Raw genomic sequence first — 25,911 nt, forward strand, 5'->3', positions numbered from 1 at the left:
AAACGCAACCTCCCTCTCTTTTTTCCTTGTTTTCCCTAGTTCTCGAGTTTCTTGGGTTTTTTACGTCTCTTGCTCTGAGTTTTCGTATATTCCCGCGTTTTTTTTTTCTCCAAAATCTCCGGTTGAAGTGGCGGAATCTCCAGCGGATGCAGCGGCAGTAAACGCCAATACATTGAAGCTAGAATTAAAGAATACAATGAAGGAGATTCTTGAGATGGAGGAGTAAGCAAAGATTGCATTGAGACAGACGAACGTTTGGAAGCCTGGAAAAAGTTTAATCACACTATCTTCCTATATATTAATTGAAAACTGAAAAGTCAGTCCAGTGATTTTTGATTATGTGATATTCATGGTTTGAAGTTTCAAAAAATTGTTATAATTTGATTGATAATGTTTATTAATTATTTATTTTATTCAGGTTAAAAAATAAAAGGAAATTGTCATACTCATTAATACAAGTTATCATATAATACATGTAATATTACAAATAATCAATACTATTAAAACAAAAGACTGTTTTAAGTGTTTTTCTATTTCAATAGATCTTTGTCACTGAAATATTTAAGTTTATGTTTTTATTTAAATGCTGTATTTTACGAAAATCCTTTTATTTAAACAGTTTATTATTTTTAATATCTTTTCCTTTTGGTTTGATTAATTTACCAAATCTACGTATCTACCATGTCACGTTTCTAAATCAATATGTATAATTACATATCAAAGTTCTACCTTAGTTTTCAATCATCAAGAATAGCATAACCACACTGATTTTCATTGACAGTATATCTACCAAATTTTTGTATATTGAAATTTAGATCATCATATTTTATCAACTGACGCTTAAACATTTTAATTATAATATTAGTATTTTTTTTTAATTTAAACTAAGCAAACGGATATTCTCAGCTAATTATATTTCCTTTAACGATAAGTTAGTCTTAGCTTGATATATTGTATAATTAAAATTGTGTTTATTGTTATTTGTTATTGATTTCTTCCTAACTTTGTGGAACACAATATATTATCCACTATTTCTTAAACTGATTTTGTTCTTGACTATAGCAACATAATATTATGAAAGGTTATGTTATGATCATTACCAACGATTGGACATTTACTTTTTTCATAATTGTTTCTTTTGAGAAATATTTTTTTCATAATATTTATATCATAATCTTTATTAACCTTACATCACCTTGAACATTATACGTGTAATGTTATAAATAAAATGATTAAACTATGGATTCACCAATTGTAGCCATCATACGTAAAATTATATACCACTGATATATTTGAATCTTAAAGAAAATTTCCCATTATAATAGAAAGGTTCCATTAATAGCATATATATTACTTTTACCATCATTCAATCGGTGCTATATAATCTATAAATTTAAAAATCATTTCAAATGATATTAACATAAAACTAAAAATAGGTTAAAAATACTATTTTCTACAAATTAGGATACATTAAACTACGACAACAAATTTGTGAGAACCTCTAATTTGGTTAGAAATTTTGTTTCCTACAAACTAGGATATTTTAAAATAAAAGTAATAACTAAAACATATTAAGTAATATTTACTTTCAATACTATTTGATAAATCTCGATTTTCTATCATCCAATATCATTAAGGGAATCTTTGTAAGTACGTATTAAATTTTTTGATCCGCACGTTCATGCGGATGTATATTTCAAAAATATTTTGCTATTTATTTTTTAGGTCAATATCAAAATTAGATAAAAAATTCAAATCTAAAAAACCGAACAGATCACGATCTGAAAAGAGTAATACCAAACCGGAACCAAAATTGATTAAATATCTAAATTATTCAAAATTTTGATATTTAGACAACCGAAACCATAACCAATTTCGAACCAAAGTATTTTGGATATCAATATGTATCCAAAAAAGATTTATATACTTATATACATATTAATTAATTTTAGTTTTATTGTATATAAAAACATCTAGAATATATATGATACTTTTAGGTTGGTTTAAATACTTGAAAATATATAAAAATAGTCAAATATAAATATCTTTCATAGTGGAAGTACATTCAAAACACCAAAAATATTTGAAATAATTATTGATTTTTGATCCAAAATTTAAACCAAACCAGTTTATATGTTAAGTTTAGATATTATGACATATGTTATTCAGATTTATATACAATATATTATTTTATTTATAGATTTTAAAAATTTAAAATATATAATAAATTTTAAAAAATAATTTAAATGGGTTATCCGAACCTGAACTGAATCCGCAAAGATCCGAATATAATTCAAACTAAAATTTAGAAATATCCGAATGGAGCTGAAATCTTTGACCTTGGAAACCCGAAATCCAAAACCCTAACATATCCGAAACGAACCCGAGTGGATACATGAACGCCCAATCCTAGTTATAATTAGAACTAAAATTTAGAAATATATGAATTGGGTTGAAATATTTGACTCTAGAAACCCGAAACCCAAACAGATCCTAAACAAACCGGAATGGATACCTCAACGTCCAGTCCTCGTCACTATTATGTATCATATATATGTCATCATATAATTAATTGTATTTGTTCATCATATAAATAATCATATAATTAATAGTATGTTATATGTACCTTCTGATAAATAATCACATATATTATATTCTTAAAGTTTAATATGAAATATAAAATCCATAATTTAAGTTGGTATATGAAATTAATCTTTTTGTTGTATTTTTCTTATATATATTGAAAACATTTTTTAATAATCGTTATTGGAAAATATTTTAGTAAAAATAAATTTTTGAATATATGCATATTTTAAATCAATTTTTGATATAAATCAACTTTAAATTATTATTTTGATTTGAAATATGTATATAAAATTTAAGTTTTATTTTATGATTATTATAAAAAACTATGTTTTTAGGTAATTAGATTAGTCCATTTTGTATATTTTAAAACTGATATACTTTTATCCATGTTTCAAAATTTTAATTTTTGCATTAGTTTTTTATGAATTATTATTAATTTTATGATAATTTTTTCTTGAAAATTGAACTCTTGAAATTTTTATATTTGACTAAACTAAATAAGGTAACAAAATTGTTTTTAAAAAAATGTTTTATATAATATATTCTTTATATTTCAATTTGTGTTTTTATTTTCACTATAAAAATTGTAAATAAAAATAACTGTAAATATAGTGACAGAATTTTAAATAAAAAGAAATATAAAATGAAAGTTTTTTAATTTATTGTAAAAACCATAGCTAAATATTTAAATAAAAAGTATTAAATATGTTATTTATGTTTCTAAACAATTTTTATTTGTTATTAATTTATGGAAAGGACAATGATTAAATGTGTAAATAAAAAAAAGTACACATCTCTACTATCCATGTTTCGAGACATATCTCATTTATTCTAATATCTATGTTTTCAAACATATCTCATTTATTTTGCTATATTTGTTTCCAAACAATTCAATTGTGTACTTCAACTTTAATAATATAGATATATATTTATAAATCTTAAATTTAAACACTAATTAACATCTATACTATTAACAAAATGTTCTTTTCGAGGTGCCCTTCTGTTTTACAAATATTTACATATTACTGCCATTGAAGTATTTAAAATTTATGATTTTAATTATCTTTATTATTCTACCAAATCCTTTTATTATTCCAATAAACTCAACAAACCTTCATTATTTAATTCATTTTAGCTATTAAAAACATCAAACTGATCAAATCATTTATAAGTTGATGCACTTTTAATAAAAAATTGTCATCGCATTATTGTAAACCCAACTGATTTTCATTGCTTATAAACTATGTGATATTGTTTTTTATATATTTTCTCAAATACCATCTGCTCCATCAACACTCGAGAAATAATAGAGGCATCGGAATTTCAAACAATTAAATATTATTTTCCTCTTTTTTTTTTTTGTCAACTATTATTTTCCTCTTTAATTGTTGTCAACGACAATGAGGATACTCGAGAAACAAAGTTCTTGAAAAGAAAAAATCACGAAAATAAAACCTAATTTATGAATCCCCCTTTAAAAACTCAATTATCTTTACAAAAAATATTATTTTCTCTCATCTATTAAAAATAAACCATCGACCTACAAATATCGATGAATATATACTAAGAAAATTTCTTATATTTTCTATCCAAATGTTTGCAGTTACAATAAATGCCAGCATTAAACAACTGTAATTAGCTTGATATTCAAATTTGTGATTATACGGAAATGTTTTTTAACTATATTAAATGCAGATATTCTAAATATTCAGCCTATCAAGAAGCAAAAAATAAGAGAGTGAAAGTCGTCAAAAGAAAAAAAAAAGAGTGTGAAAATCATCTAAGAAGGAATTGGGATACTTTTTTTATGTCAGAGAATAAATGAACTTTCTACGAAAGAAGAATGAGTGGAATATCCCTAAGGCAAGCCTATATTAGAAAAATGCCCATGATTGTACATAATTAAAAAAAAAATAACTTTTGGTATTATGCGGACGAAAATGCCCTTCCTTTATTGAATACAGATCAGACTGCAGAAAATATGTGTGTCAGACTGCAGAAAAAGCGTGTGTCAGACTGCAGAGATGGACGGCGGAACAGACGATGAACTGTTGGATAAAGCAGCAAAGATCAAATCAAAATTACGTTATCGATAAAATATTCTATAGCAGCTAATATATTGTGTTATATATTAAATATATATATATATATATATATATATTAACGGTTAACTTTGTTGTTCTACAGAGGTAAATATTATTTTAGCCATTTTAGCAGGTATACATTATTTTAGCTGAAAACTAATTTTTGGTCAAATTATAACTAGTGTAATGTATAACCTTTAAGGTATAGTAGTATATATATCATCTAACATGTATGGAATAACTTATAAAAATATGTATAAGCTCACAAATTATTTATTCAATCATTTATCATCTACACAAAGTATGTATCAATGAACATCAAGTCTCTTGTAATATCATACAAACAAATTATCAATTATTTGGTATCATATAATGTATCAGCTAACAATATATGTACCAAGTAACAAACCGGTTAACGGATAACAACCAACTTATCATGTAACTTATTAATTCACAGACATGTATCAATTCGTTTGTAAGCTAATAAACCAAGTATCAGCTAAACAAATCATGTACCAGTTAACGTAAAGACGTTTGTAACATCATGTTAATACAGTTATGAATTATTCGGTATCAAACTATGTGTCAGATACTAAAACATGTAAGAAATCGTTTATCATATAAAACTTGTATCAGATAAAAAATATGATAGTTATGAATTTTCGGTATCAAACTATGTGTCAGATAAAACAGCTATGAATTTTTCGGTATCAAACTATGAGTCAGATACCAAAACATATAAGAAATCATTTATCATATAAAAATTATATCAGATAACAAATAATATATCAGTTAACAACTTATTAATCAACACCATGTATCAATCCATTTGTCAGCTAACAAACTAAATATAAAAAATGTTCAAACTCACAAGTTATTTATTCAATTATTTATCATCTACACAAACTATTTATCAATGAACATCAAGTCTCTTGTAATATCATACAAACCAATTATCAATTATTTGGTATCATATAATTTATCAGCTAACAATACGTGTACCAAGTAACAAATCGGTTAACGGATAACAACCAACTTATCATGTAACTTATTAATTCACATACATGTATAATCTGTTTGTGAGCTAATAAACCAAGTATCAGCTAAACAAATCATGTACTAGTTAACGTAAGGATTTATGTAACATCATGTTAAACAGTTATAAATTATTCAGTATCAAACTATGTGTCAGATACCAAAACATGTATATCGATTTACAATGAATTAGAACATAAGAAAAGAGAGAAAAAAAAGAAGAAAAAAAAGAAAAAAATAAAATACACAGCACACAGAAAAAACATAAGAAATAAACATAAAAAAAAGACTTTTAATTGTCTCTTGATTTTACGTGGGAAGAAGAGAAGAGAGAGAGAGTGACAGAAAAAAAAAAGAGTGACAGAAAAGTGAGAGAGAGAGTGACAGAAAAGTGACTGGCCATCTGACACAAAACAGAAGAGAAAGATAGTGACAGAGAGGTAAAATCGTCCAGCAAAAATAGATTATGTGAAAAAGGGTATATTGCCAATTAAGGGTCTAGATAGGGGCAATCTCACCAATTTCTCTTCTACGAATCTGCAACTGATTTTATATAATTATTGATATATAAAATCTATTATAAAACTTATGGACATTAAGCAAAAGAGTGGTAAAATTGGGGACTAGATCATAAAACTAGCTAGCTTGAGCACACTAGATAACCACGACCAGAACGGCCACCTCGACCAGGACCACGAGAACGACGACCACCCACATGAGTCCACTCCATTTCTTGCTTCTTTTGAGTTGGCTTGAAAGATCTACCCCCACGAGACCTCTCTCGTGCTATCAGAACATTTATGTTTTCATAACCTGACAAATCAAACGTCTTAAAACCAGACACAGTTTCTTTTTGCAGCACACCGAATGAGTTGTTTGAGACAATCTCATCAACGGTATTACTTGAGGATTGACGAATAGGAGTTGAGAAACTGGAAATAGGGGTGATAGCAGCAGCAATAGGAGATTCAATATCTGAATACGTTAGATTGGCTGGCAGCAATTCAGTCATTTCATCCTCTAGAATCGGTGATTTATCAGAGCTTGACTCACCATTTTCGATTCGAGAGCCAAAGCTATGGTTAATCTCAGCAACAACAGTGGTTGTTAAAGTAGAGGTAGAGGTAACGATCTCATTATATGATGATGCGTTAGTGGCAGGTTCTGTAGAATCAGAATCTTGATTTTATATTGCTAAAGCATGTCCTTGTTCAGAAGGAACAACAGCACAATGGAGCGATAAATCAATGATAGGAGATGAGGGTAGACTTTGCAGGTTTTTGTAGTTGTAAATAATTGAACAACGTCCCCTTATTCATGTATGTACTTAGGTATATATACAACTCTATAGTCCTTATCTTATGGACTTTATGTTTATCGTTACACAACTCATATATATCTACATAACTCATATATATCTCTAAATATCATACTTATCCAATACTCCCCCTCAATTTGGGAAGATGGAAGTTTCGAACTCCCATTTTGAATAACAGCTTCTCAAATTGGACTCTTCCAAGTGCCTTGGTTAGCACATCTGCAACCTGCTCATGTGTCCTCACGTGAACTGTAGAAACCAATCCTGCCTTTATAGCGTCTCTTACTTGATGACAATCAGACTCCACATGCTTCGTCCTCTCATGAAAAACTGGGTTCGTTGCTATGTATATAGCCGATTTGCTGTCGCAGTATAACCGTACTGACTCCTTGAGTGGCGAGCCGAGATCATGCAACAACCTCTTCAACCACTTGATTTCCCTCGTCGCTTCAGCCATGGACCTATACTCTGCCTCTGCTGATGAGTGCGACACTACATCATGCTTCTGTGTACGCCATGAGATAGGAGAGTCTCCTACCATCGCAACATAGGAACTTACCGATCGTCTTGATGCAGGACATGATGACCAGTCAGAGTCACAGTACACTGAGAGTCGTAGATCAGGATCCGAACTCAGTAATATGCCCTGACCAGCTGTTCCTTTGAGATATCGTACCACACGCAGTGCTGCCTCCCAATGATTTTCTCTCGGAGTCTGCATGAATTGAGCTAACACATGAACAGAATAAGCTATGTCTGGTTTGGTGATTGACAAATATATCATTTTCCCAACCAATCTCCTGTATCTCCCCGCATGTGTAATAAACGGACTCTGGTCTCTCCCAAGCTTATGTTGCTGTTTCATTGGAGTTGCACTCGGTTTGGCTCCAAGTAAACCCATCTCTGCTATCAGATCCAATGTATACTTCCGTTGTGTGATCATGAAACCCTCGTCTCCTCTTCCGACTTCTATCCCCAAGAAATACTTTAGTTTGCCAAGATCCTTCATGTGGAAACACTTCCCAAGATACTCCTTAAACTTGTTCAGAACCTCCATGTCATTCCCACAAATCAACAAGTCATCTACATATATCAATACTCTGATTTCAATGCGTCCCTTAGTGAACATGAACAGAGAGTAATCTTCATATGAGTGCTTGAAACCATACTTTGTCAATGCCTCGCTCAGCTTCGCATACCAACATCTGGGCGCTTGTTTTAAACCATACACCGCTTTATGCAACCTGCAAACTTTCTTTGGATCAGATGCAGCAAAACCTTGTGGAAGCTTCATATATACTTCTTCCTGCAGCTCTCCATGTAAAAACGCATTTTGTACATCCATTTGATGCACAAACCACCCTTTTCCAGCTATCACACGCAACATGCTCCTAATTGTTGTCATCTTGGCGACAGGTGCGAATGTTTCTGTAAAGTCTACTCCCTCAACTTGCCGGTTACCGAGCACCACCAACCTAGACTTACATCTTTTTATAGTGCCATCTGCTCCATACTTGTATTTATATAACCACATGTTTCCAAGAGCCTCTTTCCCAGGTGGTAAATCCACAACGCTGTACGTCTTGTTCTCTTCAAACGCAACTACTTCATCTTTCATAGAATCTCGCCAAACCTTATACTTCACTGCTTCTTTATAGCTCTTCGGTTCACCCCCTTTCGTGATAGCCGCTAGAAAGGCTCTATGAGACTCTGAAAAATTTTCGTCAGATATATAATTCATCAAGGGATATGGCGTTGTTGACGTACCTGAGACCGATATCGAAGGCTCTGGATTTGAGCTGATGAGTACGTGATGGGGTGTCTCAAGGCAAGTGGCGTTGTAACTCACATAGTCTCGTAGTTTCACAGACGGCATCTTCTCTCTCAACCCCCGTCCTAATTCTGGTTCTTGATTCGACACATTAGTTGTTTCTTGCTGATCACTCTTTCTGTTATCCTCTGTTTCGACTCTACTATCTGCTTGAACTGGTACTGTTTCCTTGTCGACTGCCTCTGTTTCCACAACAACCACATCATTAGTCATACCACTGTCCTCCTCTAACTCTGTAATATCATCCTTTTTCTTCTCTGTTGACGTTGTAACTCCAGTTATCAAATCACTCCCCCTGTCTTCTGTGTCGGAGACAGAGTATATGACCCAATCATCATCAGGTCCCCCAGTTAATTGCTTCTCATCAATCAGTGTTGATTCTTCCTTCTCATATGGAAACACATCTTCTTTGAACACCACGTCACGCGAGACCATAAACTTATTTGTCTCCAAATCGTACACTCTCCATCCCTTTTTCCCGAATGGATACCCAACAAACATACATTTTCTGCTTCTAGGACTGAACTTGTCTCTTGTCCTGTCCTTCCGATGCACAAAACACAACGATCCGAACACTCGTAGCGAGCTGTAATGTGGTTTCTTCTTGAATAGAACTTCATAAGGTGATCTTCCTTGCAATATCTTTGACGGTGTCATGTTAATGACATGTGTAGCAGACGAGATCGCCTCTCCCCAGAATTTTACTGGTAACTTCGCCTGAAATAACATAGCTCTGGCTAGGTTTAGGATATGTCGATGTTTTCGTTCCACTCTCCCATTCTGCTGAGGCGTATCCACGCATGAAGTCTGATGAACAATCCCATTGTCCAGGAAAAAATTACTCAAACACATGAACTCTGTTCCATTATCACTTCGCACTATCTTCACTCTTTTATCGAATTGTTTCTCTGCATACTTGCAAAATCTCTCCACCACCTTCTTTACTTCTGACTTTGCGATCAACTGATAAGTCCACACGGCCCTTGAATGGTCGTCTACTATCGTTAAGAAATACTGTGCTCCAGAAGAAGCAGGAACTCTATACGGACCCCAAACATCCACATGAATTAACTCAAAGCAACTTGTAGTTTTATTTGAACTTTCAAAAAACACATCTCGAGTCTGTTTTGCTCTAAAACAAATGTCACAGAGACTTGAGCAAACATTATTCATAACACCAGAAACCAAAGGAAAAACAGAAAACGATGGGTGTCCAAGCCTTCGATGCCACAACAACTGATCAGATTTGTCGACTGCCTTGTTGCCCTTTGCCATTGAGACATCCTTGAAGTAGTACACCCCACCACGCTCCTCACCTGCTCCAATCAGAGTCTTCGAAGAACGGTCCTGCAACAAACATATAGCATCGGTGAATAAGGCAAAACAATGCATATGTCTCAACAACTTAGAAACCGATATCAGTGTACACTCCAGGTTAGGCACATATAAAACATCTTTAAGTGATATAGTATCACTCAAGACAAGATCACCCATGCTCGTCGATGTTGTTGTTCCTCCATCCGCAAAACCGACAACACAAGGCGCCATATCTCTTATATTCACAAGTTGAGACACTTCTCCAGTCATGTGATGAGACGCCCCTGTGTCGATAATAACATCACCGAGATTTTTACCTGAGAGTTTCTCATTACCACCGTTCGTCTTGCCCTCCTGTATAATCTGAGTGATCTTGTTCCATTGCTCAGGTGTGAGGTCATTAGATACAGCCCCGTAAGAGCTCGTTGCAGTAGCTACGTTTGCTGCTCCTCGTCCAGCACCTCTACCATAGCCACGCCCATTGCCTCTGCCTGCTCCACGTCCATCACCGCGACCTCTCTGTTTCTCATTTATCCACTCAGGATATCCAACAAGCTGCCAGCAAGCATTCTTCTCATGACCCGGCTTCCCACAATGGTAACAGACCCTTTCTCTTGGTCTACTCCCTTCACTTCTCATGTTGCTTGCTGTAACTTCACGATTCTCACTCTGTGGAACATCACGTTTTGCAACAAAACCAATTGCATCTTGGTTCGACTCTCTAGTTTTAGAAGCATTAATACGAGCTTCCTCTCTGATTACTTTTGCATAAGCTTTACCCAAGTCAGGTAGCTCATCAGCTTCTATTATCGCAGTCACCACATTACCAAACTTAGAGTCGTCAAGGCCCATGATGAACTGATGCACCCTCTCTTCTTCACGCTCCTTCTCGTACGCTGCTGCTGCTGAGCACGTACACATAGGTGGAGGTCTATAATTTTGCAGCTCTTCCCACATAACTGCCATACGTCCGTAGTAGTCAATAACGGCTTGACCGTTTTGTCTACATGAAGCTAGTTGCTCCATCAACTGGTGTACACGCACCTTGTTCCCAACATCAAATCTCTTTTTCAGATTTTCCCAAAGCTTATGAGCTTCTGTTATAAAAGTCACCGTTGATCTCACCCTTGGCTCGATCGAAGTTCGTATCCAGCCCACAATCATTGAGTTAACACTCAACCACGCTTCCAGTTTGTCACTGTCTTCACTCGGTCTCGGTAAGCTCCCATCAATGAAGCCTATTTTCTTCTTTGCTCTCAGAGCATTCTCCATCTCCAAGGCCCATTCATTGTAGTTGTCTCCTTGAAGTTTAACAGAGGTAATCATAACCCCTGGATTATCAGACGAGAACAAGGAGTATGGAGAAATCATCGTTGGTTCGCTAGGTTTAGCTACCGTCACCTCCTTACTATCATCACCCATATTGATGAAAAGAACCGAGAAAAATTTGCTTATTCAGATCTAAGCTCTGATACCATGTAAATAACTGAACAACGTCCCCTTATTCATGTATGTACTTAGGTATATATACAACTCTATAGTCCTTATCTTATGGACTTTATGTTTATCGTTACACAACTCATATATATCTACATAACTCATATATATCTCTAAATATCATACTTATCCAATAGTAGTGTTAGAATGTTCCTCTCATGGGTGATTTACAGGAAGATATCAAGTGGTTAACTTAAGAAGAGAATTCGTATTGGTAATTTCTTAAACTTTTCTAATGTAAAATAGATTGTGACAATTATATTTTTTGACCCGCTATATTTTCATGAAAGAATATCTTACCTTATTTTTAAAATAATATTTCATTTATATAGAAAACAACATTATCTTGCATAATTCTACTCATAACTTATTAAAAACATAATTCAAAATTAGGAAACTTAACTACACTCAAATATAAAACATTTAAACATAATATCGCACCATAATATATTATGCAAGTTAACGGGATACGGAAAATAATTAAAATCTCTTTTATAAATATCAAACTGAAATTTTAAAGTTCAAATGTTATTTCGCACTTTTACATTAAAAGTAGAATGTTCTTTACCTAACAATTGAGCAGTGCTTTTCAATGTATAGTTTTAAAATAACAATAAATGTTAGTATATTATAACAAATAATAATTATTATTATTCTGTTCGAATATAAATTATAAATCCTAAATCATAACTCTAAAGTAAAGTCTAAACCCTAAAATATATCTCCAAACCCTCTAATAGTGATTAAAAATGCAACGAAATTGAAAGTTTCAAGCAAAATGCAACGAAATTGATAGTGATTAAAAATAAAATAAACAGAACTTGTAAATTTCAGGGAATCTGCCTATAGAATTACTGCGAACACACATACAATTGATTGACAAGAACCTTCCAATAAGATACATTGAAGTTTTTATACTATTTAAATGAATGTTCTTGGAATAGATATGACAATTCTATAAGATTTGTTTTATTATCTAATAAGGAAAATTTTAATGATATACAAGAATTCATATAATAATATTGAATGTTTTGTATGCAAATCAGGAATCTAGATATTTTATCATTCATTGCTTCAGACCATTGTTATTTGATATATAATCACTAGAGGACAAACACTCAATCCCATATCGATTCAAGCATTTTCACCTATCGCATTTGGTTTCTCTCCCTTACTCAAAACCCCATATCGAAATATCCTCTCCGGTGAGTTTTCCGGCAGTACGATGAGGGTAAGTGCCTTATTGTTTTCATTCTTATTGCTCTCTTCATTGAAACAACTTGCTTGTAAAAAAAAAGAACCATTTCTATCCATTCCTGAAAGAAAAAAAAATTACTCCCTCTGTTTTTTAAAAATGTATGTTTTAGGAATTTTTTTTGTTTCAAAAAGATGTATTTTTCATATTTTCAATGTAATTTTTGTCAACTAATTATGAATAATTGTGAATCTCAAAAACATTAATTGCATTTCTTGAAATTTTATTGGTTTAGAAATATAGGAAATATAAAATAACAAAAAACTATGCACTAATAAGTAAATTTTAATATGTTTTATTAAAAAGTGTGAAAATCTCAAAACATGTATTATTTAAAAACAGAGGGAGTATTAGTTAAATCCATATTGTTTTCTAATACCATATGTTTGTTTATTCAGCAAAGGATAGTTCTGAAGATGGACATGGGCGAGAGTGAGAAATCAATCAGAAAGCTATGAAAATTGCATCTGGAGCATCTGGTAAAACATCTCTATTGGCTTCTTTTGCAAATAACTTGCAATCCAAGTTAGGTCACTTCACATGTGAAAATGTTTTAGTAACTTTGTTTGTTTACGCGCGTACAGGTGTGAGATCTGTCTCGATCCAGGGACAGAACGATCAGCTGGTTATAGTGGGAGAAGGGATTGATACGGCGGAGCTAACTCGTGAACTCCGGAAGAAAGTCTGTCACACGACCATTGTCACAGTTCAGGCCGCACCTACGCCGTCGCCACCGCCGCCGCAGCAGAAGCCGCCACTACAGCCGCATCTAATAGAATATCAAAATGAGATGCCTCCGGCGAGAAGATGCATATGCGAGATACCGAATTCGGGGGTACTGCGGATTTTGTAGATCTATGCGTGAAACACCATACCAGATGGTACCTTCGCAGTATCCACCTCCGGTGATGTACGGTGGTTACCGTGAAGATCCTGATAATTGCAGTATCATGTGATGTGAGAATCTTTCAACTCCGAGTGATTTTTATCTGAGTTCTACCTTTTTTTTAAAGAACAAGTTGAAAATTTTAAATCATGATGCTGTAATGAAAAAAAACAGTGTAATGTTTGATGATCGAATTATACTAAACAAACTTTAGAAAAACAAACAAATTCAAATTGCGTATTCAAAAGCTCGTGTTCATCTTAAATATAGACTACGATTTCATTTACGTAAAGTAATACTTGCGTCTTTAAAGCAAATGTATAATGGATTTACATTTTAAGTTCTTTCCTAACGAATTACATTGTGCCTATTGTACATTGTTCATAACGTGGTGAAGTCGAGTCCACTAGTTTATTGAAGGACTTTGCTTTGGTGAATGTCTAAAGAAATCTATCGATTTAAATACTTAACTAGATTTTGACCCGTATTCCCGTGCGGGTGTATATTTTTATAAAATATGTTGTTTTTCATGTCAATATTAGAGTTGGGCAAAAAGTCAGAATCTAAAAAATCGAATCGATCCCGATCCAAAAGAAGTACAAAACCCGAACCGAAGTTGATTAAATATCTTGGTATTTAAAGAACTGAAACCGAAATCCATTGCGAACCGAAGTATTTCAGATGCCTGAATGTATTTCAAATAGATTTATATACTTATATATATATATATATATTATATATATATATATATATATTAGACTTAATATATATAAAACATACATAATATATGGTATTTAAAAGTTGGTTTAAATAGTTGAAAGTATATATAAATATGTATATTTTTAAATCAATTTTTTATATAAATAAAATTTGAATTATTATTTTGATTTGAATATATATATTTAAAATCAATTTTTGATATAAATAAACTTTAAATTATTATTTTGATTTGAAATATATATATATAAAGTTTAAATTTTGTTTTATGATTATTTCAGACAAATGATATTTTTAGATTATTAGATTAGCTCATTTCATATATTTTAAAATTGACACAAATATATAGTTTCTCATAATATAATAGATTTCTAATTTTTCTTAATAACATAAATTCATTCTTTTCTTAATATATTGCTATCTATGTTTCCAAACAATATTATATTTTTTTATATCGCTATTTATGTTTCAAAATAAATCTATTTTTTTAAATTGATATTTATGTTTTCAAACAAACCTATTTTTTTAATTGGTATCCAAGTTTCCAAACAAACATCTTTTTAGAAATTGTTATCTATGTTTCCAAATAAACATAATTTATACTTCACTTTTTAATAAAATACATAGATTAAAAATAGTGAATTCCTATATATTGTTATGAAATCTTAGTTTATAATATAAACTATAGATGCAGTGGAATCAGCCAATCAGGTCATTAATAGACAACAAATTAATCAATGATTTATTTATGCATGTAACAAAAATACATTGTGATTTAATATTAGCAAAATGACTTTCCATATTTTACTTTCCATATTTTAGTTATTGTCAGATGTTGTACATATCTACTGAGATTTTGTTTTGAAATTTAAGGTAACTAACATTTAAAAAAATATTCCATTAATTATATTTTATTTTCGATTTTATTAAAAATAGTTAGTATTAATGACACAAGTTGGTAAATATTAAGAAGAATTATGGGTGAATTATTATTTGTACTTCATTTTAAATAAAATAGATTGGTTGACAATATTTACATAGCTACTTTAATACGTACGATTTATTGTGTGTCTTCTACTTTGGAAATTGTAAATACTGTTCACATATTTGGCCATATTTTCGGGATATTAGTTAATATCTTGGGTTAATCTGAAAAATATATTGCATGTGATATCAATAACAGACAGTATCATTTATTAAACAGTATGATTTTTCGGGCCAATTATAGTGTTTGGGCTTCGGGAATATCTCATCGATTAGGCCAGCCAGAAAGTAGAAAAAATCTCGTGGCATAGAAAGTAAATATTAAGCAAAATTAAGGGTAAAATTATATTTGTACTTCAGTTTTAATAGATTAGATTACCTTCGTATATAATCCGCCTCAAGCGCGGGAAGCGTGATCGTGTCAATTATCAATTGTCATTTCCCTTTTCTGGACAACTTACTTTAAAAGATCGATTCTCAGTCTAAGAAACTTTAAGGAAACTACACAGATGAATAAACTGAATTGATTAAAGGAGTATATTGCATTTAGGTGCTAATACGTAAGAGACCAAAAATAACTTGCGAAATACAATATTAATCTGAGACACTGATATCAATCTCGTTAAGAAATGACATCTCAGTCCATAGGCCCGTTAGCGTGAATAGGCTCATTATCAAATTGGACCAAACTATAGTCATTTGTTTTCTGTTTTGCAGTTGCATCTTTCCCGCCAGATTTTGCAGGCAATTTAGTTTTCCATTTCATTATAAACACAATTATTACTAAAAATATAATTCTTCAACAACAACAAAAGAAAACAATAAACAAAATCTGACTTTAATGAGGTTTCATTTTTTCAAATATAAATCTCTCTTTCATCATCTACAATTTTTATTTCAAACTTAATAATCAAAGATGAAACAATTCACGAAACTTTTCTTCATCTGCATTTTAATTTTCTCCTCCATCGTTGAAAGCGCTGATTCCACTCTCATTACCGAGCTGTGCAAACACTGTGACGATCCAAAACTATGTCTCTCCAGCATACAAGACCGTCCCGAATCCGGCGAGTTCGCAGCCACCACAAACCAGATAGAGATCATAGCTATCTCTGCTGTCTCAGCTAATGCCTCCTCCACTTCCACCTACATCAGGGAAATGCTTAGCCGCGAGGATCTGGAGCCGGCATTGGAGGCTACTCTTGAAGATTGTCAAAAGAATTACCAAGATGCTGTGGAACAACTCGACGACTCGATATCCGCCATGCTCGCTAACGCACATGCCGACGTAGATGTCTGGATGCACGCGGCAATCAGTGCCATTGAATCATGTAGTAACGATTTGGAATTACACGCAGGGAACGATGTGGAACTTTCTCATAGAAACAAAGTTTTTCTCAAACTATGCAAAAACGCTTTGGTGATTAACAAAATATTAACCTGAGATTTAACTCCCAACATTTGAATATTATTGTATAATACTTTCTTGCTCGTTTTGTCAATATTTTGTTGTATTGGTTAATATGAAATTCACCGTATGAAATAAAACCATAAAAAGATATTCTCTCTACAGTTTTATGATTAAATACAGTGTTAATTTTCAACTGTGAAATACATTTTTGGACATGTTACAAACTTACAATATCAAAATCCAACCCAATGAACACAATCCACTGGGCCTAGATTATGAAAAATATAATTGGGTTCACAATGTTGGTTTATACGGTTCTCAAAATAAACCAAACAATTTCCATTTGGATTATTTTAATTAGGGGTTGTCACCTAACGGATATCCAGAATTTAAGGTTATCTGTAATCCGCTTTGTCCTGTGTGGATAATTGATTTTTTCAATTCAATTTGGTCGGTAAATTTTATGAATATTCGGTGTTATGAATATCTAAAATTAATATATTTTATCGAATATCCCGATTCGATCCGAATCATTTTTGAAAATATTAAAAAGGAAAATTTTAATAGAAAATAATAATATTTTATTACAAATTATTTTAAAACTGCATACTTTTACATATTTAATAACCAAATAATTAATTTAGTGGATAAAAATACAAAAAAACTTATTTAGAGATATAAAATTATATATACTTTTTATATATACATGTATATTACGGATTACATCGGATATCCGTTTTTAAACATATGAGTATTCGTGATTTTCTCCATGTTTGACGGATATTGAATTTTAGTATCGTAAAATTACGTAATCCAGATTTTTGGATCGAATCAAAACGATCAAATCTTACGGATATTTTGTCCACCCCTAGTTTTAACCATATTTATTAATATTTTTCAAATACATATATTCAGTTTCTGTCTATGTATTTGGTTTAGTTAGGATGAAACTGAATCAATCCGTTTTATTTAGAAGAAATCCTCCTGCCTTGAATATTAAAAAATGTATTCAAAGTCATTATGATTAGGCGATGTAGAAAAATGTGTAAAAGCAAAGCAATGGTGGGTAGTTGAGATCCAGTAAATAATGAAATCAATGTGGAGATCTACTCGACCCATCATGCAATTTTTCTAGTCAAATTGTTACACCAAACTCCAACTCATGTTGATCTTACCCTATTCATAACGTAACGAATGTAATTAGTATTTTATTTATATATATCAACTCAATATTCCTGTCTCTAAAAGAAAAAAAAACTAAGGTGAACTAGAATCACCAGTCAAGTTTGGGATATAATAATCAAGACTCATGATTAAGTCTGATATTTTTCTGACATGTACGGTCATGATCAATTTGAACATATGATTTCTAGAGTTTGCTTGTGAGATGGGGTGATGTACAGATTCTAGATTCAACGTCTCAGAAAATGACAAAACGCAGATACCTTTCTTTTCCACTTGGACCATTTATTTATTCACACTTGTTATAAGGTTTAATTATATCTTTTCCAAATACTTTTGTTTTTCTTTGCTATTCAACACTCAAAAAGTAATCCACATTGTTATAAGTTTATTTTATATTTGAGTGTTATAATATATACATAGATGGTCGCACAAAAAAAAATAAAATAATATATACATAGATGTGAAGTAATTCAAACAATATGCACATCAAAGATGAGATCATAAGAGAAAACTTGCACTCTAGTAATGGAATTCAAGATTCCACTAAGACCCCACCATTTTGTTGCCTTTCCTCTTAACAATGATAGAATCTTGCTCTCTTTTATAAATATCTATCAATAATACTATATTTTTATCAATCAACTTGATTATACTAATCATACTCTGGTATTCAAGAATATGCAATTAGAGACGTTCTTCTACTTTATTTTCTTTTTCAAAATATCTAAATGATTAACTAATGGTTAATGGTTTACTCCATTTATAGAGTAATGCTTTTATTTTTTGTTCATTACTCCATTTCTCCATCCCCACTTCATATTTTACTCTATTTATAGAGTAAATGAAGTGGAAAATAGAGTAGTGAAAGCTTTACTCCATTTATGGAGTAAAGCTTTTATTTTTTGTTCACTACTCCATTTCTCACTCCATTTACTCTATAAATAGAGTAAAATATGGAGTTGGGACGGAGATGGTCTTAAGAACCTGAATTTTACTGAGCCCATAATCAAGTTTTGTGATGGCCGTGGACAATACTAATATAATAATATTGATGTTATAAACCATAGTATGGTTTGTGTGGATTGCCTATAACCAAGACCAAGGAGATTTACATCCGACCCGTCTATTCGATCCGTCTACATTCCGCCCGAGACTTGTCAAGATGAAGACCCATTCAACCGAAGCATTTATGAGCTTTGACCAAGTCTTGATATTGTATTGAATGTAGTCAAATTGTATTCATTGTGTAGATTCTCCATTGATGTAAAACCTTATCTGACAACCACTATATATAAGTGGCAAGAGCTAATGAGAAAGACACAACTTTCACAACAACACTTCTCTCATATTATAACACGTTATCAGCACGAGAAAGCTCTCCACCGGAGTTCTTCTTCTCCGGCCAGCTCCTCCGGCGCTCAGCCTTGCTCCGCCGGCAATTCAAGTTTTCCGGTCAGCTCTCAAGATCTTGCTCAAGGTGATCCATTCAGATTCCTGGTTAAGAAGAGGTAAACTAATCAAAACTTTAATCAAAATCTAAAATATAAGAACATATCTAAGAACATGTTCATAAGAACACTATATGTTCATATCTTGGATCTATATGAATCTTATAAAACTTATTAAAATCTGTTGTTCTAAAATTATTATCTAAATATTAATCTTAAATCAAAGGTTCTAAAAGTATATTAATTCTAAAAATTATCTTGAATCTCTAAAATCAGTAAAACTTATTAAAGAACATAAAGATCTATATGAATCTTGATTATAAGAACTTTTGAAATCTTATAAAAGTTTTGTGAAATCCTAAATCCCCTTCCTGGTTTGCAAGCCATTAATAGGCTCTACCTTTCTCCTATATGATCCGGCCTTAAATCCGGATTTGTCTAAAGGATTGAAACCAATAATCAAACCATTGTTTATTCGCATCACCAGCTGTTCCAGCAGGTTGTATAAGTCGTTTATCAATACCATCAAAAACCCAAAGATCAAAACCTTGAATCCCTTGCTGTGCCATTTTCGGCCAGCCTCCCTGAAAAAAAAAATTTAATTCAGTCAACCAAAATAAAATAAATATTAAAAACCAATTGATTGCATATCTTTGACTGTTTTTATTTTCTTTGTAACTGATATGATTTTATAAATGCAATTTCGATTTTTATAAATGCATTTTCGATTTTATTTGACTAGGCATTTAAATTTTATAACCTATAGTCCTGTTTTGCATTAATATGACATAAGATGAAATAAATTATAGGTTGATATCATTTGATCTTATTATTGTTTGTCATCTTTTATTTAAATTCTGATCAGTCTTGATATAAGTTCATTATAGATGTTCATGACTATATAATATGTTCATTATATATTACTATGCACCACAAATTTGAGTATGTTCATGAGGGGGAGTGAGGACATTACCCATGATACATGACCATACTAAAATTTGTGAAACATGGTCCACAATCTTGAAAATGATTTTGTGATGATTGAATTATATTCTAGATCATTTTTGCATAACATCTATTATTCTGAAACATCCATATTGAATTGAACTTGGTTTAGAAATTTTATTAGATCATGCTCATATTCTGAACTGACCATTTTCATTCACTTATCATATTGTCTTATTGAAATTGATTATTCATTCATATGGTAGATAATTCTGATCATGATACCTTGAATTAAATCCTGAAAATTATAATCATTTCTTGTCATGTTTATATGCTGCATTTTTATATGCTGTTTGACAATGATTGCTTTATATAAATCATCCATAATACATATAAATCTTTCAGAAATATAAAAAGAATATATATTAAAGCCATGATCAAAATCTCCATTCATAAATCTGAACATGGATTGATCATATTATTATGAATCCTCATTCCTTATGGATTATTTGATTCAGATGTCGAAAATCAACAACCTTGAGTTTGCTGCCCTCAATCTCTCCGGAGATAATTACCTCCAATGGGCACTTGATACCAAAATTCTCTTGAGGTCTAAAAATCTTGGTGATACTATCACTGAAGACACTGAACCATCGGTTAAGAATAAATACCAGGCCATTGTGATCATTCGCCATCATCTGGCTGAAGGTCTTAAAGACCAGTACCTCACTATTGAGGATCCTCTGGAACTTTGGACAGAGTTGAAAAACAGATATGATCATCAGAAAACTGTGATCCTGCCAAAGGCCCTATATGATTGGAGGAACCTAAGAATCCAAGACTATAAGTCTGTGGAAGAGTACAACTCGGTTATGTTCAAGATAGCCTCCAAGTTGAAATTGTGTGGGGAGACCGTCACTGATGCTGATATGCTGGAGAAAACATTTTCCACATTCCACACCAACAATATGTTGCTTCAGCAACAGTACCGAGAAAAGGGTTTCTCCACTTATGCTGCCTTAATCTCTTGTTTGTTGCTTGATGAACAGAACAATGAGTTACTCATGATGAACAGTGAGCTAAGGCCACCTGGTACTAAAGCATTGCCTGAGGCACATGCGGCCATAGAGCCAAAAGATGAGACTCCAAGAGAGTCATACGGCGGTCGCATGAGAGGCCGTGGAAGATGGCAAGGAAGTAACCGTGGGTTTCAACCACGAGGTCGTGGGTTTCAGCCACGAGGACGTGGATTCTAACCACGAGATCATCTTGGTCGCAGCCGAGGCCGAGGCTATAGCCGAGGTCATCATGCTAGCCGTGGGTATAAGTCCGACTTCAAAACCCATGGCTCGACCAAAACTCCTTGCTATCGTTGTGGGATGACCAATCTTTGGGCTAACCGATGCAGAACTCCCCAACATCTTGTTAAACTCTACAAGGAGAGCATAAAGGGAAAAGACCCTGTGGCAAATTGGGTCCATCATGATGATGAGAATGATCTAGACCATGAGAATGATCAAGCCGATTATGAGACTTCGGATCTCCTTAAAAGTGGCTGAATATGAAGATTTCGACATCAAGTTGCTTTTGTCTTTGCACTTTGCATTTTTGCTTTGGCTTTATGTCTTTGTTCCCTATGTTCTATGACTTTGGTAATTCTATCTATGAAATAAAATTTTTATTTTTATATATATATGCCTTATATAAGTTAAACTTATTAAGAACAACAAAGACAAAACCATTAAGACACCATTTCTCCCAAATAATATCTATGGTGCTGACTCTTGTCTATTTTTCAGAAATGAAAGAAGACAAAGACCTGCTAGTAATAGATAGTGGATCAAGTCACACTATATTAAAAGATAAAGGATATTTTGCTAACCTTATTTTAAAGAGTGCCAATATCAAAACTATAGCAGGCACAGCCAGCCTTATTAAAGGCCATGGCTTGGCTAACTTAATAATGCCTAATGGCACGCATCTAGAAATTTCTAATGCATTATATTCTCCTAAATCAAAGAGAAATTTATTAAGTTTCAAAGACATTCGAATGAATGATCTACATGTTGAAACTAGGGGCAAGGGAAAGAAAGAATTCCTTTTGATTTATAAGAATGCCCAAGGCCATAAAGAAGTCCTAGAGACTATCCCTGCTATATCTATGGACCTCTATTGTGCCGATATAAAAGTGCTTGAGACAAATGCCACAATGAATGATGAGTTCAAACAATGGCATGAAAGGCTTGGCCATCCTGGTTCGACAATGATGCGCAAAATAATTTTGAACTCAACTGGCCATTCCTTGAAAGAAAGGAATATTATCCCTAAGAGCCTTACATGTATTCCATGCTCACAAGGGAAATTAATAATAAGGCCATCACCGGTAAAGGAGGTTAAAGAAACATTGAACTTTCTGGAAAGGATACAAGATGATATATGTGGACCAATTCACCCACTTTGTGGGACATTTCTATATTTCATGGTCCTGATTGACGCATCGACCAGATGGTCGCATGTTTGTCTATTATCATCTAGAAACTTGGCACTTGCAAGATTATTGGCCCAGATCATAAGACTGAGAGCCCACTTTCCAGATTTTCCACTAAAGACTATACATCTTGACAATGCAAGTGAATTCAGTTCCCGAGCTTTTAATGATTACTGTATGTCCATGGGGGTAAGTGTGGAACACTCCGTGGCACATGTACATACACAGAACGGATTGGCCGAATCCTTCATTAAAAGAATCCAGTTGATTGCTCGACCATTACTCATGAGGTCGAAGCTACCAGTATCAGCTTGGGGACATGCAGTTTTACATGCTGCTGAATTGATACGAATAAGGCCATCCAGTGAACATAAATATTCTCCATCCCAATTACTCTCGGGTCATGAGCCAGACGTGTCCCATATTAAAACATTTGGATGTTCTGTGTATGTTCATATTGCACCACCACAGAGAACAAAAATGGGACCTCAAAGGAGGATGGGAATATATGTTGGTTTTGATTCTACAACCATTATTAAATATCTTGAGCCTACTACTGGAGATTTATTTAAGGCCGGATATGCTGATTGTCATTTTGATGAATCAGAGTACCCAACATTAGGGGTAGAAAATAACAAGCTGGGCAAAGAGATAATATGGAATCAAACATCCTTATCATGGCAAGATCCTCGGACTCAATCATGTGATTTAGAGGTCCAGAAAATAATTCATATGCAAAAGCTAGCTAATCAATTGCCTGATTCCTTTGCTGACCCGAAAAGAGTGACTAAGTCCTATATACCAGCTTGTAATACACCAATAAGTATTGATGTCCAAGATGGACACAATCAAGTGGCTACTGAGTCTAAGGCACGCCTCAAGCGTGGTAGACCAATTGGTTCCAAAGATAAAAGACCTCGGAAAACAAAGAAAGGTGCAAAAGAAACCGAGGTCATAGATTGTCCAGACAAGGCCGAAATGGCTATGCCGTCAGTATCAACACTTGGGGTTCGGGACACCGGGCCTCATGGTACTGAAGGCATTGATAATGATGAGATCTCGATTAATTACTTAATGTCTGGGACAAAATGGAACCGAAAAGATGTCGACATCGATGATATATTTGCATATAATGTAGCCCTTGAAATGATGGACTTAAATGAGGATCATGAACCCACGTCTATACTAGAGTGCACTCAAAGATCAGATTGGCTAAAATGGAAAGAAGCCATAAACGTGGAGTTAGAATCATTTAAGAAAAGGAATGTCTTTGGATCGATTATCCGGACACCTTGTGATGTCAAACCAGTGGGATATAAGTGGGTATTTGTGAGGAAGAGAAATGAACATGGTGAAATTGTAAGATACAAAGCACGGCTTGTTGCACAAGGATTCTCACAAATACCAGGCATCGATTATGAGGAGACATACTCCCCTGTGGTGGATGCAACTACATTTCGATTTTTAATAAGTCTGGCCATCAAAGAAAATTTGGATATGCGGTTAATGGATGTTGTAACCGCATACCTTTATGGTCCACTGGATAATGAAATATATATGAGATTACCAGAGGGTATTGAGCTTAAAGCTAACAAAGGTTCTCGAGAAGAACACTGCATAAGGCTGAACAAATCCTTATATGGACTTAAGCAAAGTGGTCGAATGTGGTACAATCGCTTGAGCGAGTACCTTGCCAAAGAAGGCTATAAGAACGACCCTATCAGTCCATGTATCTTTATAAAGAAGTTTGCAAACAATGGATTTGTTATCATAGCAGTGTATGTTGATGATTTGAACATCATTGGAACCTCTGGGGAAATCGCCCAAACAGTTGAATGTCTCAAGAAAGAGTTTGAAATGAAAGACCTAGGTAAAACTAAAGTCTGTTTGGGATTACAACTTGAGTACATAAAAGGAGGAATCCTTGTGCATCAAAAGGCATATACAGAAAGAGTACTCAAGAGATTTAATATGGACCAGGCTCACCCATTGAGCAGCCCAATGGTTGTGAGGTCCCTTGGAGTGGACACTGACCCATTCGGTCCTAAGAAGGACGATGAGGACGTCCTGGGTCCTAAAGTGCCTTACCTCAGTGCCATAGGAGCGTTAATGTATTTGGCTAGCCACACTAGACCAGATATATGTTTTGCCGTCAACCTCCTAGCTCGTTTTAGTTCATGTCCGACCCAAAGGCACTGGAACGGAATTAAACATATCTTACGTTACCTTCAAGGAACTAAGGATTTGGGTTTATTTTATACAAATGAAACCAAAGATGGTTTAGTAGGCTTTGCTGATGCAGACTACTTATCTGATCCACACCGTGCTCGGTCCCAAACCGGCTATGTGTTCACTCATGGTGGTACTGCAATATCATGGCGTTCCATGAAACAAACTATAGCAGCCACTTCACCTAATCACTCAGAAATCTTAGCCATGCATGAGGCAAGTCGTGAGTGTGTATGGTTGAGGTCCATGACCCAACACATCCGATCAGATAGTGGTATGGTCGAGGACAATGGTCCGACCATCATATATGAGGACAATGCAGCCTGCATTGCTCAACTCAAAGATGGGTATATCAAAGGTGACCGGACCAAACATATTTTACCCAAGTTCTTCTTCACCCATGAGTTGCAGAAATCCAAGGAGGTCAATGTCGTCCAAATCCGGTCTAGTGAGAACTCAGCCGACCTCTTCACCAAGTCACTTCCCACCAGCACATTCAAGAAGCTCACGAAGCAGATTAGCTTGCGTAGACTCAAGGACCTTCAGTGATGTCTAAATCAGGGGGAGTAATGTGTGTTGTACTCTTTTTCCTTAACTATGGTTTTGTCCCAATGGGTTTTCCTAGTAAGGTTTTAATGAGGCAACGTTAGCACATTACAAGCCCGATATGGTTATGGCATCCAAGGGGGAGTGTT

At 33.4% G+C, this 25,911-nt stretch overlaps 2 protein-coding genes and 1 pseudogene across 2 annotated transcripts; all 3 read left to right on the forward strand.

Moving 5' to 3' along the window:
- The first annotated feature begins 12,893 nt into the window (after positions 1-12,893).
- LOC108820468 (heavy metal-associated isoprenylated plant protein 41-like) lies at positions 12,894-13,879 on the forward strand (annotated as a pseudogene).
- A 2,547-nt stretch (positions 13,880-16,426) lies between these two features.
- LOC108838716 (pectinesterase inhibitor-like) lies at positions 16,427-17,034 on the forward strand. Its single transcript, XM_018611597.2, has one exon. The coding sequence runs from the start codon at positions 16,427-16,429 to the stop codon at positions 16,952-16,954; it is 528 nt and encodes a 175-aa protein (XP_018467099.1). The 3' UTR covers positions 16,955-17,034.
- Positions 17,035-21,017: 3,983 nt separating this feature from the next.
- Positions 21,018-22,058, forward strand: LOC130499103 (uncharacterized). Its single transcript, XM_056993004.1, has 3 exons — positions 21,018-21,484; positions 21,575-21,706; positions 21,908-22,058. Exons 1-3 carry the CDS (start codon positions 21,018-21,020, stop codon positions 22,056-22,058), a joined length of 750 nt encoding a protein of 249 aa, XP_056848984.1.
- Positions 22,059-25,911: the final 3,853 nt, after the last annotated feature.

Source organism: Raphanus sativus, chromosome 8 (genome assembly GCF_000801105.2).
Source record: "Raphanus sativus cultivar WK10039 chromosome 8, ASM80110v3, whole genome shotgun sequence".
NCBI lineage: Eukaryota > Viridiplantae > Streptophyta > Magnoliopsida > Brassicales > Brassicaceae > Raphanus > Raphanus sativus.

Coding starts and splice junctions, on each gene's coding strand:
- LOC108838716 (XM_018611597.2), top strand. CDS start 16,427: ATGAAACAATTCACGAAACTTTTCTTCATCTGCATTTTAATTTTCTCC.
- LOC130499103 (XM_056993004.1), top strand. CDS start 21,018: ATGTCGAAAATCAACAACCTTGAGTTTGCTGCCCTCAATCTCTCCGGA. Junction 21,485..21,574: donor AATATGTTGCTTCAGCAACA/GTACCGAGAAAA, acceptor CATGATGAACAG/TGAGCTAAGGCCACCTGGTA. Junction 21,707..21,907: donor TGGCAAGGAAGTAACCGTGG/GTTTCAACCACG, acceptor TAACCGATGCAG/AACTCCCCAACATCTTGTTA.